We start from the raw sequence: 16798 nt of genomic DNA, 5'->3' as shown, positions 1-16798 counted from the left end.
ATACACAGAATATACAGTATATACACAAATTACACAGATATGAGATATGATATGAGAGTAGTAGCGTCTCAAATTTGAACAGCTTTAACTGGAACTTTATCCAACTCAGGAACTGAAAGGAGTTCGTCTTCGTAGCAATGACAGTGTTATGCAGATACCATAGCAAGATTATGCTTAATGGAGTCATTCTAAAGAATTCTGAATTTAATCTTTGTAGCATCCGTTGTGATTTTAATTTTGCAGGATGTGATAGGAGTAGCTACTATGGCAGGAATGTTGATAAAAAAGCAGTATGAATACATGAGAATTTTGGGCCAGTTAGGACTGTTTTCCTACACTTTCCTGAGAAGCTTTATAAATAAGGGCTCTGGTGTTTCTTTGAAGAAACTTTCTGGAATACCATACAATACTGTGTACTGAAACACCTTCCTGTTCTTGTTGGGACAAGAGCACATAAACATGTGACCCAGGCCACAGCTTTGCATACAGCACTGTATATCAGCAGCTGTGCATGTCAAACACATACTGACTTGCTGGGATACTTGACAGTTAAACAAGATGCTCTGGTTTTATTTCCTGACTTATGTGATGTCCAGCCAAACTCTAATGATGGCTTTGCCTCTCCGGATAGCAGATCTGCCCAAGAAACCTCCTCCTGGACCATCTGCAGCTGACCAAGAGTTTGCAGAGGTATTGTGCATTTTTGGAAGGATATGATCCCTGTAACAAAAAAGAAAAAAAAAGAAAAGAAGGCATGCTGCTATATTTGTAGGTCTTTGCACTGCGATATTGTTGTTTTATTCATAGAGGGGTTTAATCTGGAACCCCACTTTATTGTCTACTTCAAGTGCAATATTGACTTTCACTTTTGATGATGTCTCTGATCCAAAAGTTCCTGCTTGTAGGAATTTGCTGTATGTGGGTCACTGTGTATTTCAAGGAGTAAGACATTATCAAACTGACATTTTGTGAAGAAACTCAATAACCTAATTTCAGTGTGTATGGGCAGGACATGCAGTTATACCTGACTGACAATTTGTGCAGATTACACTATCAACACTTTTTTCAAGTAATACTATACTGTACATCTGTGCACTACTATATTTTTTTTATATATATATTTTTCGTTAAGAAACTGTCATTTTAGGTTGGAATTACAGACACTATAAAATAAGAGTTAATTTTGATAAATGGTCCTGCCTGGACTTGAATTTAAGTTTTTTTTTATAAACTGCACAGAGTCGGCTTCATAATATATAATTAGATTATAGTTTTAGATTATTGCACACAGTTAATTGTTTTAATGACTTAAACCAACCAACTCTTCTCTCTCTCTTTTAAATAATAAGTTGTTAGGAATCTCTTTGATATAATGACTTGATTGAATAACTAATTCATTTTTGGTTTGTCTTCTTCACCTTTGATGCCTCACCTGAGGGGAAATGTGGTGCACTGATAATGATTCTTTATGAGGGTGCCCTGTGAATGCCGGTGAACCACTTCTGAAGAAAACATTGACTGCAAGATAACACAGCAGTCAGCCGACAGCAGCAGTGAATAAATAACACTGTTAGAACACTTGCCAGAAACTTGTCATGTTCATGCTGAAGCTGATTTCAATAACAGAATTTTTACTATTTTATGAAGTACATTTGAATGTTTTACGCTTTATTTCAAACAAACTTTAAAAGACATCTTTATCAAATCTTTTGTGAACCATTTACTTACCAATTTTAAAGATAAATTTGATGTGTGCTCCTGGTGTCCTTCTACGGAGTTTTAATAATATTAATAACAATGATTCTACTGAGGCAGAGTATGAAACACAGGTACTTGTACATAGGTAAGTCTGAGTGTGTCTGATGTTGACACTTGCAGTTACATGAGTGCTAAAGTGTTTCTGCACGGTGCTATCATTAAAGGTCTGAGAACATTTCTGGAATTCTTACTGTAAAGTTACTTCAGGCCTGGTTGCGCATTTGTGTTCCTCCACAGCAACAATGGCAATGTGTGAGCATTTGTACTTTATACAGTGCTATGGAAAAAAAGCATTTCCCCAGCCATCATTCCTTATTTTTTGTGTATTTGTCATATTTACATGTTTCAGATCATCAAAAGAAATTTTGATGTTAGACAAAAAAATAAGTGAATACAAAATGTAGGTTTTTAATGATAAACTCAGTTGTTAAAAATACAATATAGGTTGTTATACTCATAAATATTCATTGACTAGTGTGTAACTACCAGCAATACATTCTGAATCCTCCTCCAGGAGTGGGCACCAGTTTGTGGAAGCCACCATGTCGCCCCACCATCTTGAATACAGTGGCAATGATTGACATCGTCATTCTTCCTAATCACATCCTATCCGGTCGTTAAGTCTGACGTCACTAGCCGTGTCTGGGCCTAAACTCCGCTGCAGGTCCATATATCAAACGATCACTATGGCATTACTGAGAGTTGAAAAACTGTCTAAAGTCTTTCATCTTTAATAAAATGATCAGCGTTCTGCTCTACCAGGTGTAAAAATTGAGCTTAACATCCAGGCATCCATGAAAACTGAATTTATGACATTTAACGGAGTTAGAAGTTAGCAGGAAGTTAGCTCGCTAGCTTCTATCTAAGTACAATATAGCATGTCCTGACTGCGGGGTTTTGGAAACAAATTAAAACGTACAGTTCTGCTATCACTTCCAACATAAATGAAGACAGAAAACTAAACAGCAGTGACGTTTGTAGGGTTACTGAAGTTTGGCTAGCTGGTATATAATGATGTGCTACGTGACCGCTAGCGACACAGCTATGTTAGCATAATATAAACAAGCTAACTTTTTTTCCACTCGATAAAAGTTAACGTGAGTGTTCTCGGTGGTCAGGAACAAATGTAATCACATGACAGGATGCTGTAAAAGGACCAAACTTCAGCCAGGAGAACTGGGCTGTAGTTACATCCTAAGGTTTTAAAAACTGAGCTTAAATAAATGATTAGCGGTAATAAAAGCCGAGGGAGGTCAACAGTGATCACTGACTGTTTTAGGAGCTTTTTGAGATTAAATAGAAGAAAATACAAAACATTAAACATGTTAACAACACAAAAGCCATATTAAACGCAGACTACTTTAAGCCCGGAAGTAGGATTCATCACGTCATCACTTAACGACTGGATATATCTGGTTAGAGACTAGCCACATACTCCGCATACAGTAATACCCCAAAGGTGGAGGAGAACTGAACTTCAACATATGAAGGATCATACCTAGTGTATGGTTTATCAATTGATAAGGGTCTGCTTCACCAAATGACGCCACATTCTCACATCATATGAGAGTATATTTGCAAAGTTTCAGAGCGCCGCAGTGTCAGATCCACTTCATAGAAAGTTTTGCTAACACTGGCTAGCAGCAGCTAAGGCGTGATGGGCAGGTGTGTTATAACTTTAAGTGAATTGTTATTTAAGTGTGTCAAAAATGCAAAAACGGTAATGATGAAGGGGGGAAACACTTTTTCACAGCAAAGTAAAGATGTTTAGTTCAACTGATTTACTTTAGCAATACCAGTTATTTTTCTTCAGGAATATCTGCGGCATTTCTATGGCTACCAGCCCAAGGCAGAAAGACAGAAGAGGACCACCGACATAAGTAAAGATGATGATTCGACAACCAGATCCTGTGATAAGAAGACAAAGGTGCAGGAGATGCAACGGTATTTTGGTTTGCTTCCAAGTGGAGAGCTCACCGAAGAGACTCTAGCAGTGATGAAGAAGCCACGCTGTGGACTGTCAGATGTGGAGCAAGTTGGAGAAACAGTTCGCTGGAAGAAGAAGAGCATCAGCTACAGGTTAGAAACAATAAAACTGATTTCTGTAGTCAATATGGTAAATGCCACTTCACAAGATTAGCGTTCACAGCGTTAACTAGCTTAGCTGTTAACAAAGTACAGCTGAGGCTGATCAGAACGTTAGCCTCAAACATGAGTCTGATGCTGTTTTGGTTATAAATCTCAGTACTGGTTAAAAAATAGAGCAGGGTAATAAATGATCTACCAGGTTTCAGCTATGTTATGGCAGGAGACAGCAGATTGAAGTAGGGCTAAGTGCTTGAATACCAAGCACTTAGCTTGAGAGAGTGTCAGTCTCTCAAAATAGCATAAAAAGCATTCAAATTCAATATGTCACACCAGTAAAGGTGAATCCATTTAATGGTGAATTTTTATCATTAGAACAGTTAGCAAGAAACTCCCCATCCCAGCACTGAAGGCTCAGAAAGTCTTTAGAAGAGCATGGAAGCTTTGGTCCAACGTCACACCTCTGAAATTTCGCAACCGGATCATGACCGTGGCTGACATTGACATCTTTTTCTACAGTGGAGGTAAGATTTAAAGACTGTTCTCCTCATCCATGTATAATAATGAAGCAGATGGTAAAGCGAGGCATAAAGGATTTACTAAATAATCAAATAATAGGACCCTGTGTTGTTGCAGATCATAATGATAGTTCACCTTTTGATGGCAGAGGAGGAGTCCTGGCTCACGCCTTTAGGCCTGGGCTTCACATTGGTGGAGATGTCCACTTTGATTCTGATGAAGACTGGAGTTTTAATTCTACCGGTATTACCAGGGCAAAAAACCCCAAAAAGCAACAATTTAAAAACATGTGTCACAACTTTTTCTCTGAACATGAAGCTAGACAGAATTAACGTGGTAGCTGCATTCTTATGAACTTTTTGTAAAAAAAGCAGCAGCAGGTGTGTTTTGTGTGTCATAATTGTTATTGCTTATTATCAAGATGCTGTATGACTGTAATACAGTGCACTTTACAGAAGTTACATATTTGGTGGACTGAATGAGAACAATTTGACCTAACCTGGAGTGATTTAGGGAAACATGGGTGGGACTTTTGTGTTACAGCCTTCCTGCATCACACGAGTACTAACATGACGTGCGCTCCTGCTCCAGGTATCAACCTGTTTGCTGTGGCAATCCATGAATTTGGCCATGCGCTTGGCTTATCCCACTCAACTGATCCTGGAGCTATTATGTACCCAGCATATAACTTTGACCCCAACTATGAGCCCCAGCTCTCCTTTGATGATGTCGAAAACATCCAAAAACTGTATGGTGAGTTGCTGCTGGATACTTTCGATGCTTGAGCTCAGAAATGTTGCTTACCATTAGCCGCAGTTTCATTACAAGATATTAAGCAAAGCCCGCTAGCCTCAGAATAACTTTGAAGTTTTAAAATGGAAAGTTTGTACATGAAACAATAATAATGACAAAAGAACAGGCACAAGAATTATGGCTGGTTTTGCATTAAACATCCAATCCAGCAATAATTCAATAACAAGAGGTCATTTAGAAGAATTGAACATAATTTATTGAAATAGAGAAATGAATATATTTGGCGATTAGACTAGATGTTAGGACAGGACCCCCCCGGCTTGAATGGAGGTCTGGTTAATGTGTCTGTGATGGAGATGGGGAGGAGGTGGGTTGTAAGAAAGAGGGTCTAAAAGCAGAGGTTGATTGGTTTGTTGTTATTAGTCTTAGACATCATTAGAAAATTACAACAATTGTTTTATTTTGTTTTCTTATAAGAATTTGGTTAAAGAACGACGGATTGAAATCATTATGGCAAAATGACGTCATGGTGTAAAACATATGACAGAAACAGTAAAACAAACATTTCAAGTTATTTTCTTTTTATTCTTGTTTCCTTTTTCTTTGTTTTCTTTGTTCCTTAAAAAAAAGATATTTACAATATTTTATTTTCAGGGGTAATCAAGTGTCCTTTTCTATTCCTCTCTGCTGTGTACAGGAGTCAATCCCAATTTTACTTTACTAACCTCAAAAAGGCCTCCTCCAAAAACACCTACCAAATGTGATCCGTATTTGTCCTTTGATGCAGTAACAAAACTGCAACAGGAAGTTTTGTTTTTCAAAGACAGGTATGTAAATCTGCGCAGTCGTGGACATAATTCTCTCTGTGTGTCTCTTTGGTCCAAGGATTACAGGAAAACTGAACTGAAAAACTGAATATTCATTTGAGATAGCCTTCCTGCTTTTCAGGTTTATGTGGCGCAAACATCCTGAATTTGATGAAACGCGTGTCTCCTTGATTAGCAGTCTTTGGCCAGACACTGTACCGGCCAACTTGGACGCCGTTTATGAGAATACGTGGGAAAATGTTGTTGTGTTTTTTAAAGGTAAAGACACAAAAAGGGATTAAAAAAAATCTACAAAACCATCGGTTTAGTGTCTGGCAGTAGATTTAAAATACATGTGTACATGTGTTACTATAGTGTTTTTGTTTCAGGTAATCAGTACTGGATGCTGAGGCAGTTAAAGCTTGAGGAAGGATTCCCTAGAAGCATCTCAACCTTGGGCTTCCCTTCCAGAATAAAATCTGTAGATGCTGCTCTTCACTTCAGAGATCAGGGCTATACTGTGTTCTTCACTGGTGACGAGTGTTGGAGGTATGTAAGATCATAAAGCTCTTTAGTCCCGTTTTCAGTCTTTATGCTGACCACCTACTGCTGGCAGCCTCACACAGAACAAATAAAAAAGAGCGGTACAAATACACTGATGTTACTCACTCTATCCAAGGAAGTAAATACCAATAACAAAAATTGGTTGAATTTTAAAACCATTTGTAGGTTTTCACAATGCAGCAAACATCAGTTACCAGATCCTCTGAAAAAAACCTCAGCTGTAGTAAAACGGCTATCTGTGAAAGTATGTTACGTTCTTGGGAACTGAAAAAAAGCTGTCTTTATCAGACTTCACGTTTAAGATTGTAAACATGTCCAAAGAATCTAAAAGGCAGGGTTCCAGTTGGAAAAAAGCTAAAGAATATCTATATCTGTGTCACGCCCACACTGGACTAATATAAGTAGATAGAAATCTGTGTTTAAAAAGCTGCTTTATTACTTATATTTGAAATATCCAAGGACCAAAAAAGTCTTGTCCTCCCGTTGGTGTCTATTAATGGCAGGATGATGTGAAACCATCTGCACAATCTGGATTCTCAATATTACTATGCATGGATCTTAGGATAATTACTAATATATGTCTTACTCATAGCAAGTGAAACTTATGTAGGCGAATTGAAATTTAAAGGCTTTATAAGTCATTAGTAATGGTGTTATTTATGTTTATCTATGTTTCTATGTGTTATACTATGAATTGTATCATAACTAACTCAGATGTGATAGCCATCATATTGTGATATGTGTTAGGACCAGTGTTGGTCAAGTTACTTGAAAAAAGTAATCAGTAACTAATTACTGATTACTTCCCCCAAAAAGTAATCCCGTTACTTTACTGATTACTTATTTTCAAAAGTAATTCATTACTTAGTTACTTAGTTACTTTTTAAAAACACGATTTACAACCTGAATAGGTGATAAAGCGATAGATCTTTCAGCCCAATTCTACTTTTTCTACATAATCCATCATACAAAATGTAATCAAATGGAAAAGTGTCTTTTTAAAAATTGTTTTATTAGTTTTAATCTTTTAACTTTATGCATCAAGCAACAAAAAGCAGGAGTGGGGTAGGCGGAGGTTTACCCTGGTGCAGCGGTCAGTTGAAGAATCCGTGATTTTCTCTGTGAGTTTCCCATTACGTCGTAGCTACTCGGTGCTTGCTTGGAAGTTTAGGGTTTTTTTTCGCTGTAAACAGAAGTTTTCTTCCCACGCACAACGGACACTAATGTTTTTGTCACTTTTTATGGAATCAAACTCAAAGTAAGGTCAGTACTTCCACGCTTTAAACGCTGCACGCTCATACTCTCTCCCGCACTCAATATATGATCCATTGTTGATCTGCACACAGCTGTTGTCACGAACGTCGCACTCGCTTACGTCATTGTCATGAGACATTCTCACGAAAAAATCACGGTTTTAGTAACGCAGTAACACAGCGTTTCTACGGGAAAGTAACGGTAATCTAATTACCGTTTTTGCAATAGTAATCCCTTACTTTACTCGTTACTTGAAGAAAGTAATCGGATTACAGTAACGCGTTACTGCCCATCTCTGGTTATGACACAGTTTGTATCCTAAATAACATTTCATATACGTTAACCTTTACTCAGTGTTATTGTTCTACTATATGCATTAAATTTTAGCCATCTTTCAAAACGTGAAAGATCACCATACATAAAATTGTTAAAAACAATATACAGCCACGATCAAAGGTTTAAGACCACTTGTAAAATGGCAAAAAATCATATTTTGCATGGTTGGATCTTAATAAGGTTCCAAGTGGAGCTTCAGCATGCAGCAAGAAGAAATGGGAGTGAGACAAAACATTTTTTGAGCGTGTAATTTATTGAAAACAACGTTTAAACTGAAATATGCAAAGTATGATTTTTTTGCCATTTTACAAGTGGTCTTAAATTTTTGATCGGGACTGTAGCAAGACTTGTACTGGAATCACCTTTATGCAATGAGATGACAGGAAACTATTTCAACTGTTGGCATCTTACATAAATGGGTGTTCCTGATAGTAGATGATGATGAAAGAGCAATCAGATATGTGAGATCCAGACTGTCCTCTTCTGTTGAAAACGTAAAAAAAAAATAAGTAAAATTTACTTTAAAGAATTTTGTATGGCTATATGTGAGTACTGTTATTATTTCACACATAGAAACAGAACATCATTGCATGAGAACCAGTCTATACCAGACAGGCTTCCTGTTTACGCTTTGATGTAATACAAAATTACACATCTCTAGTACAAGTGGTTGCAGAATCAATTGTTGTCACCAACTTGACTATTTGTCATCAAAACGGTGCCTTAAGTAAATTAGTCATGTAGTTTATCACACTTCCCATGGAAATCTCTGCTTTTCTAAAATCACTATTATATTTTATTATTATATGTGATAATGTAGGTACAACGAGGAACAAAGGTTGATGGAGGGATCACCAATGTCTGTTGAAGAGCAGTGGCCAGAGATCCCAACACCTATAGATGCAGCTGTCTTCTATGATGGTACTTACATCACTTTTCTTTTAGAGCCCTTTAAAATGTCAATTTCTCATAAAAAGAAATTCAATCAAAATTTACAGTACATTTACACTAACACTTGATATTTTTCTGCTCCTTTGCTGTTTGACTCTCAGATTAATAGAATATCTTCACTAACTGTGATTGGAAAATACTTGCATATAGACATAGAGTAAAAAAAAAAGATGTAAGGTATAAAGGTTTATAACCAAGGCAGTACTATCCAAGGTACTTAAACCTTTTCATTATGAATACTTTTGAATGCACTGTACACAGACAGTCCTTGCCCCATACAGCAAACACAGTTTGCCACAATACATTTTAAGTTTCAAATTCTAAATGAATATTGATTTCCCCACAGGATCTGTGCACTTCTTCAAAGGAAACTTGGACTACAAATACGACTCCAACTTCAAACGTGTGCACTCCATCAGTCGTGTTAATGAGCTGCTGGAATGTGAAGTGAAGGAAGGCAATGAAACAGTGACAGAGAGGAGATCAGTGAAGTAATGCTTTCCCTGGAGCTTGATGGTGCTGTGCATGCATACACAAAGTTTTACGTCCAGTAATGATCACAATGTATAAAATAGGGAAGTGGTTAGTGTGTGGTTAGTCTTACCTCAGTGTGTAATACAGTGATGTAATATTGGAATTTGTACAGTTTTCGTGATTTGAAATGTGTGTTTTAATCTTATTTTGCTGCTAATTTTAAGTTTAAATCTCTCTATACAAACATCAACGTGTGATATAGAGCTATTCAGCCAAATGTAACATTTATTTTAAGCTCATGTCGTTCCATTGGAGTGATTTATTTTTTACTTAGCAAAGAAAAATTGTAATTTTCCTGATTAAAAAACATCTTTGCTTTTATGTTGAAACATATTCACTGTGTGTGTGTGTGTGAGAATGTCTCTTTTTACTGCTGTTGCCTAATTTACCTGAGGCTGAACGTTACTTTATAAAGTCAAAACTCTTCATCCCTGTGTCCAGTATTGTGTAACACTGACAGAAATGTAGTTTTCCTATAACACTGACACAAAGTGTTTGGGGATAATTACAGGTAAGGTGGAAAACACCCACCTGCAGTTGACTCACAGAAAAAAAAAGTTTTCAGTTTCCAAAACTTTGTGCGGTTGGGCACTATTGAATGTGTAGAATAAACTGACTTTAATGTTTTTATAATAGAAATGCTGACAATGTCAACATTAATCATCATTTCCTGTATGTGATGTGCAGCACTTGAAACTAGGGATGCAACGATACCAATTACCAAACCGATACGATACCGATACTTGGATCTGAGTACTTACCGATACAGAGTATAAAAAAACGATACTTCTACCACATTGGCCCCCTAGTGGTCAATCTAACAAACTACAACAGAAACGACAAGCCACCCTCTGATTAGTGAAATAAGTTGGTATCGGTTCATGGTATCGGTTAACTTTTACGAGTATGAGTACACACACATTTTACAGTATCGGCCCCGATACCCGGTATCGGTACCCGATACCAGTATCGGTATCGGTGCATCCCTACTTGAAACCCTCCCTACTTGAAACCCTCCATGACCAATTCCTGGCAAAATACTTTTTTTCATTTGGAATCATGTTGGATCGTGCAAAACCCAAAGTGTTCATAGTGAAAAATACCTTTCAATTCCTCTATTGAGTGTTTGACAGAATATTAAATTTATGTTAACACATCCATTACAAGAAAACATAGGTGAAAGTGTTTAATGAGACAAGAACTGTTCTGAGCTTATTAAGTCGAGATACCAAATACCATGTGTGAATGTGTGTGTGAATGGGTGAATGACTGAATGTAGTGTAAAGCACTTTGGGGTCCTTAGGGACTAAGTAAAGCGCTATACAAATGCAGCCATTTACCATTGAGAAAATAAATGTTTAAATAATTACAGCTAACAAGGAAACTAGCTCTGGAAACAAAATTACAATAAAGTGATAAAAATAGTAATAATTCTGGAACAAATACACACAAAGAAAATCCTCAAATATGTGTTTAAATCTGCTTTAAATCTGCTATAAAGTCAATTCTGCACAAGAGCTTGAAAATAGGAATAGTTTTAATTTTATTTCTAGAACTTTCATAAAGTTGAAAGCTGAGCTTCTGTGAGCTTCATAAAATCATGAAATCAATTAGATTTTCTTCACACTGTGGGATATGGAAGTCAGATCTGAATAAAAATCAAATGAACTAAAATCTGATAATTACAGATGTTGGGGCTCTTCTAAACATCATCTCATGAACAATTTCCTCTGCAAACTGCAACAATGATTCAACATCACTGTTTTTTTGTACATGTAACACCGTCATGAGCAATCAAAGCCAGAGTTCCCCTCTTCACCATAAAAGGAGCATTTCTTTAGTCACTGACGGCAGGTAGTTACTCAACACATCCAAACTCCAGCCTATAAAACAGCTTCTCACAGCACTGAGACACAAGTTGCACACAACGAGGAAGCATGAAGACTTTGACTCTGAGCATTCTGCTTGGCCTGGCAGTGGCAGTTTACTGCATGCCAGTATCTCAGATTACTGGGCAAGATGAAAGTTTTGCAAAGGTATGTGTACTTGGCTGTTTTTTAGCATAGGCTAGAGTGGACAAACTTTGTGATTATTTTAATTGTCCATCCCATGTTGTTACTTGTCTTGTTTCTTGAGCTTAAACATGCTGACAGATATTTGAGTGTAAAGCTCTGAATATTTCTCTCTTCCAGAACTACCTGAAGAAATTCTTCAACCTCATAGAGGAGGAGGGTCCAACTGGCAGAAGGGGCATCAGCCCACTGAACAAGAAGCTGGCTGACATGCAGAGATTCTTTGGTCTCCAGATCACCGGGTCTCTGGATGCTGACACTTTGGCCATGATGAAGAAGCCCCGCTGTGGGGTTCCCGATGAACAGGTCGCTCGTTTCTCCACTTTTGATAACAACGCTAAATGGGAGAAAAACAGCCTCACATACAGGTGAATGATCTAAAGACACAACATAACACACAACGTGAGAAAATGTGACCACACTAATGATTTTCTTGGATATTGTTGTGCTCTGCAGGATCGAGAACTACACACCTGACATGTCTGTGGCAGAGGTGGATGACTCCATAGACAAAGCTCTGCAGGTGTGGGCCAATGTCACTCCACTGAGGTTCACAAGGATCTACAGCGGCATTGCTGATATGATGATCTCCTTTGGTCGCCAGGGTGAGTCTAAAAACACACTAAGTAATATAATCACTGAACGTTTTTATTGTATTATTGCACAAGACATGATCATCCCACCTATCAGTCAGGAACACTAAGCTTTTTTAGTGTCTGTGTTTTGTTTGGCCAACTCTGAAACTACTATCTTCTAACAGCACATGGTGATTTTTACCCCTTTGATGGCCCTGATGGCACTCTCGCCCACGCATTTGCTCCCGGTACTGGCATTGGAGGGGATGCCCATTTTGATGAAGATGAAACGTTCACGTTCCGCTCAAACGCAGGTAAGTTTGCTTACTTTTATAATAATAATAATAATAATACATTTTATTTATAGGCGCCTTTCAGACCCTCAAGGTCACCTTACAGTAACACGTAAACATACCACAAAAAAAAACATAAGAAAAATGTATATATAGCAAACATGGTAGATAGAATTTAGACATAAACAGTCATAAAAGTATAAAAGCAAATATAAAAACTGAGCAGGTAAAAATGAGCTAAGAGAGATCAGGTCTATGCAATTCTAAACAGATGGGTTTTGAGTAGTGATTTAAAAGTGGTGAGACAGTGTGTGGTCTGTAGAGCAAGTGGAAGTGCATCCAAAGTCTTGGGGCAGAACAACTAAAGGCTCTGAGTCCAATGGTAGTCAGGCGAGCAGGTGGAACTGACAGAAGGGAAGCTGAAGAAGAGCGGAGTGTACGAGCTGTAACCAATTGTCATTCTGTGTTTTCTACTTCAGGCTACGTCCTCTTTATGGTTGCTGCCCATGAATTTGGTCACTCTCTGGGCTTGTCTCACTCCAATGACCCCGGTGCTCTCATGTACCCAGTGTACTCATACAGTAACCCTGACACCTATGTTCTTCCCCGGGATGACGTTAATGGCATCCAGTCCCTCTATGGTGAGTGCTAAATTCTTTTTTTGGTTTTATTCAATTAAAAATATTTGAGTTGACCAAAATCTTAGAAGAACCTGTGCATAAATAACTTACAACAGTGTGATATTTATTAAATTACCTCCAGGTCCAAATGAGGATATCCTTGTGCCTGGACCTACAGCCCCCACTACTCCTGATGCCTGTGATTCAACGATGGTTTTGGATGCTGTTGCCACACTGCGAGGAGAGATGCTCTTCTTCAAGGAGAGGTATCACAAAATAAATGCATGAATACCTGAGTGAGAAATCTCTCATAGCAGAGCTGGCTTCTGACATTGGCTGATTGATCATTTATATTAATGTACATTTTCTGTGTGTCTTCACAGATTCTTCTGGCGCAACCACCCTCAGAGCACCACACCTCAGCAAACTCTCATCACAAATTTCTGGCCCGATGCCCCTGTTGACATTGATGCTGCTTATGAGAGCCAACAATCAGACCGTGTCTTACTTTTTAAAGGTATGCTTTCCCAGTGTCCACCTAATGCAGCACTCCTTTGAAGTCAGCATTTTTGTGCCTTTACATAGCTTTACTATAAAGTCTACTTCTTATTTGTTCACAGGTCAGAAGGTGTGGGCTTTCAGCGGCTATGATCTTGTAAGAGGCTATCCTAAACCAATATCCAGCTTTGGTCTGCCCAAAACAGTGAAGAAAGTTGATGCGGCCCTCTATGACGAACAAAGTGGGAAGACTCTGTTCTTTGTAGGCAGTGAATACTACAGGTGTGTTCCACTAAGACCTGAGAAAATTACGCAAACGATTTCCATACGGCAGCTTACAAGTTGTATTACAAATGTTAGATGAATCTAAATACATTTTTCTTTTCCCAGTTATAATGAGGCCACAAAGAAGATGGATAAGGGATTCCCCAAACAGGTGGATGAGACCTTCTTGGGAATGACCTCCCAAGTGACTGCAGCTCTGCAGCAAGGAGGTGAGCAGCAATTCAGGCTTGAAGACCACTGAAACGAGACAATGATTTCTGTTTTTGATATTTCTGTTTTTATCTTTTGAGTTTACATGTAATGAATGATTGCTATTTTAACATGTTTAAAAATCCCTCTGGTCTGTTATGCAGCACTAACATGTAGCATCTCTGTTCTGCAGGGTACACCTACCTCTACAGTGGACCACAAATGTTTGAGTATGCCATGTGGAGCGGGAGGCTGTACCGCGTGCTGAGGAACAGCTACTTCTTACCCTGCACTGAATACTAGAGAAGCCAGTTTTCTAACTTGTTTAAGGAAGATTTTGAATGTTAAATAAGGCACAGTAAAAAAAAGAAAGAAGAGTAACTGTGTCAATATATTTTTGGATATTTAATTTTATTGTTAAAAAGTTAACAGCAGCATATGTACTTAATACTGTTATTGTTATGTTAACTTTATTAAGCTTTACCATAACTTTTTATTTTGTTTTATTTATGTCACAATCTAAAAAAGTTATTTAATTTTTCCGCTCGCTAATTGTTGTTGTGGTGTTTTCACCTATTTATGTACACAAAAGGTCAAATGGAGTACAGTAAAAATAAATTGACATCATCAATAAGCACATTTTAAGTGTGTTACTGTTGTGTTACAATGTTACAGCCATAGGTGGATAAAGTACACACACTGGTAACTTAAGTATAAGTACAGATCTTCCTGCAAAAGTTGAAGAACTGCTTCTTTACTCAAGTAATAGTATCGTATTTTTCAGACCATAAAGCACACCGGATTATAAGGCGCATTAAGCAAACACAGCAGTCAGATAAGTCCAACTTTACTCAACTCATTCTTCTTGCTATACCATGTTTAGGTGGAAGCTAGCGAGCTAACTTCCTGCTAACTTCTAACTCTGTTAAATTTACTAAATTCTGTTTTCATAGATGCCTGGCTGTTAAACTTAATTGTTACACCTGGTAAAGCATCAACACTGATCATTTTATTAAAGATGAAAGAATTTAGACAGTTTTTAACTCTCACTGATGCCGCAGTGTTTGTTTGACTTTGGGACCTGAAATGGTCGGAGTTTAGGACCCAGATTACTCCGCGCACAGTGTTGCCAACTCCTCAGTAAGGAAAATCGCTATTGGCTGTCCTAAAAGTTGCTAGAAGTCGCTAAATGACGTCATCACCTAATTTGCATAATTGGTCATGCTAATGTAATTGTAACCTATGTTGTTGGAGAGAGAAATAACATCGTGGAAGAGACATAAAGTGAGTAAAAAACCTCCTAAATGCATTTAGAGTTTATTTAGAACTACAAATTAAATTTATTTTAGCAATTATTGTTTTTTTTTTTAATGTCACAATTCCAACCCTGCTCCTTTACCCGGGCTTGGACCGGCAAAAGTGACCCGAAATAGGCACTCTGGTGGAGTTACTTTGTGTGTGTGTGTTTATAAGTAGTTTTAAACCTGATCCACAAAACAGCATCACAGTGAAAGAAGAACTGACTGCGTTACAGCACCCGCTGCTTGTTGAGAGTAAAAGCGATATGCGCTTTCACGTCTTTTTTTAGGGGATCTGAAAACTTGCTAAATATAGCGACAAAGTCGCTAAGTTGGCAACACTGACTCCGCGAGGCTCCTGACTACGGTAGCCATAATGCTCCGACAATCCATCAAGCCTGTGGCTTCGTAGCTTAGCAAAGTCATACTAAAATATTTTTTGACAGATGTTTGAGCGCGGTGTACCACATAAAATCGGTTTGAGGTCAGTAAGCACAACCAGAAATCATACATAAGGCGCACCGAAAATCATACATAAAGCGCTCCCATGTCCCCTGCTTTTTTAAGATGGACTTTTGCGAGATCTCGCAAAACAAACTCGGGATCTCGCAAAAGTTTTGCCGGCCGGGAGGTCGAGGCACGATGTGCCGGGAAAGCGGTGTTCCTCCCGGCTGTAGTAGGTCTCGACCTCCCGTTAGCTTCAAGCTAGTGGGTGTCAGATCTCCGAAAACGTCGGAGCACTTTTGCAAATATGTGATGTCTTGTAAACCGAGCAGATATCTGACGTTTACACAACTACATTCACGCCTCAAAATATCTTAAAAGTGTATTTTGTGACCCAGAAAGAGTAATATTACAACTAAGTAGCTGCCGCCATTGTTGGAATTCAACTTTTGCGAGATCCCGAGTTAGTTTTGTGAGATCTCGCAGAAGTCCGTCTTAATCTTTTTTTTCTCCCATGTCCCCTGCGAGGCTCCGTAGGATTATATGGTGCACTGTCGATTTAAAAAAAAAAAAAAAATTAATTAAAGGACTTTAAATGGTAAATGGACTGGTTCTTATATAGCGCTTTTCTACTCTCACTGAGTACTCAAAGTGCTTTCTACAACTGGTGCATTCACCCAATCATACCCATTCACACAAGCACATTATCTAAGGTTTTTAGTGCTTCTATCTGACATTCACTCGAATTCACACTCCAATGGATGTATCAGAGGGCAACATGGGGTTAGTATCTTGCCCAAAGATATTTGGCATGTAGACTGGAGGAGCCTGGGATCGAACCACCAACCCTTCGGTGAGTAAATGACCCGTGATTTTTAGCTAACTGAAACACAGTTGGTCATATTATAATAAAATTACACAACAGAAAAGAATACAATTTGTATTTTAACTTGGAATTAAATTC

General features: G+C 38.1%; 2 protein-coding genes across 2 annotated transcripts; both read left to right on the top strand.

The window, feature by feature from the left end:
- Positions 1-558: 558 nt before the first annotated feature.
- Positions 559-9633, top strand: LOC102792335 (matrix metalloproteinase-18). The gene is made up of 10 exons (XM_087847067.1): positions 559-690; positions 3572-3837; positions 4219-4367; positions 4480-4605; positions 4954-5115; positions 5813-5942; positions 6064-6200; positions 6311-6470; positions 8896-8996; positions 9373-9633. Exons 1-10 carry the CDS (start codon positions 559-561, stop codon positions 9519-9521), a joined length of 1512 nt encoding a protein of 503 aa, XP_087703193.1. The 3' UTR covers positions 9522-9633.
- Positions 9634-11489: 1856 nt separating this feature from the next.
- LOC148100778 (collagenase 3-like) lies at positions 11490-14709 on the top strand. Its single transcript, XM_087847068.1, has 10 exons — positions 11490-11596; positions 11753-12000; positions 12089-12237; positions 12393-12521; positions 12980-13141; positions 13263-13386; positions 13504-13637; positions 13741-13900; positions 14009-14112; positions 14286-14709. The coding sequence occupies exons 1-10, from the start codon at positions 11498-11500 to the stop codon at positions 14393-14395; spliced, it is 1419 nt and encodes a 472-aa protein (XP_087703194.1). The 5' UTR covers positions 11490-11497; the 3' UTR covers positions 14396-14709.
- The last annotated feature ends 2089 nt before the right edge of the window (positions 14710-16798 follow it).

The sequence above is a fragment of the Neolamprologus brichardi genome, chromosome 10, assembly GCF_056152115.1.
Source record: "Neolamprologus brichardi isolate AB-2024 chromosome 10, ASM5615211v1, whole genome shotgun sequence".
In the NCBI taxonomy this organism is placed as follows: Eukaryota; Metazoa; Chordata; class Actinopteri; order Cichliformes; family Cichlidae; genus Neolamprologus; species Neolamprologus brichardi.
This window is presented reverse-complemented; position numbering and strand designations above follow the sequence as displayed.

Bases quoted from the DNA above. Each gene is read 5' to 3' on its own strand.
- LOC102792335 (XM_087847067.1), top strand. From the start codon at position 559: ATGCTCTGGTTTTATTTCCTGACTTATGTGATGTCCAGCCAAACTCTA. The intron at 5,943-6,063 runs GTATGTAAATCT...CCTGCTTTTCAG, and splicing joins GTTTTGTTTTTCAAAGACAG to GTTTATGTGGCGCAAACATC. The intron at 6,471-8,895 runs GTATGTAAGATC...GTGATAATGTAG, and splicing joins ACTGGTGACGAGTGTTGGAG to GTACAACGAGGAACAAAGGT.
- LOC148100778 (XM_087847068.1), top strand. From the start codon at position 11,498: ATGAAGACTTTGACTCTGAGCATTCTGCTTGGCCTGGCAGTGGCAGTT. The intron at 11,597-11,752 runs GTATGTGTACTT...TCTCTCTTCCAG, and splicing joins AAGATGAAAGTTTTGCAAAG to AACTACCTGAAGAAATTCTT. The intron at 14,113-14,285 runs GTGAGCAGCAAT...TCTGTTCTGCAG, and splicing joins TGCAGCTCTGCAGCAAGGAG to GGTACACCTACCTCTACAGT.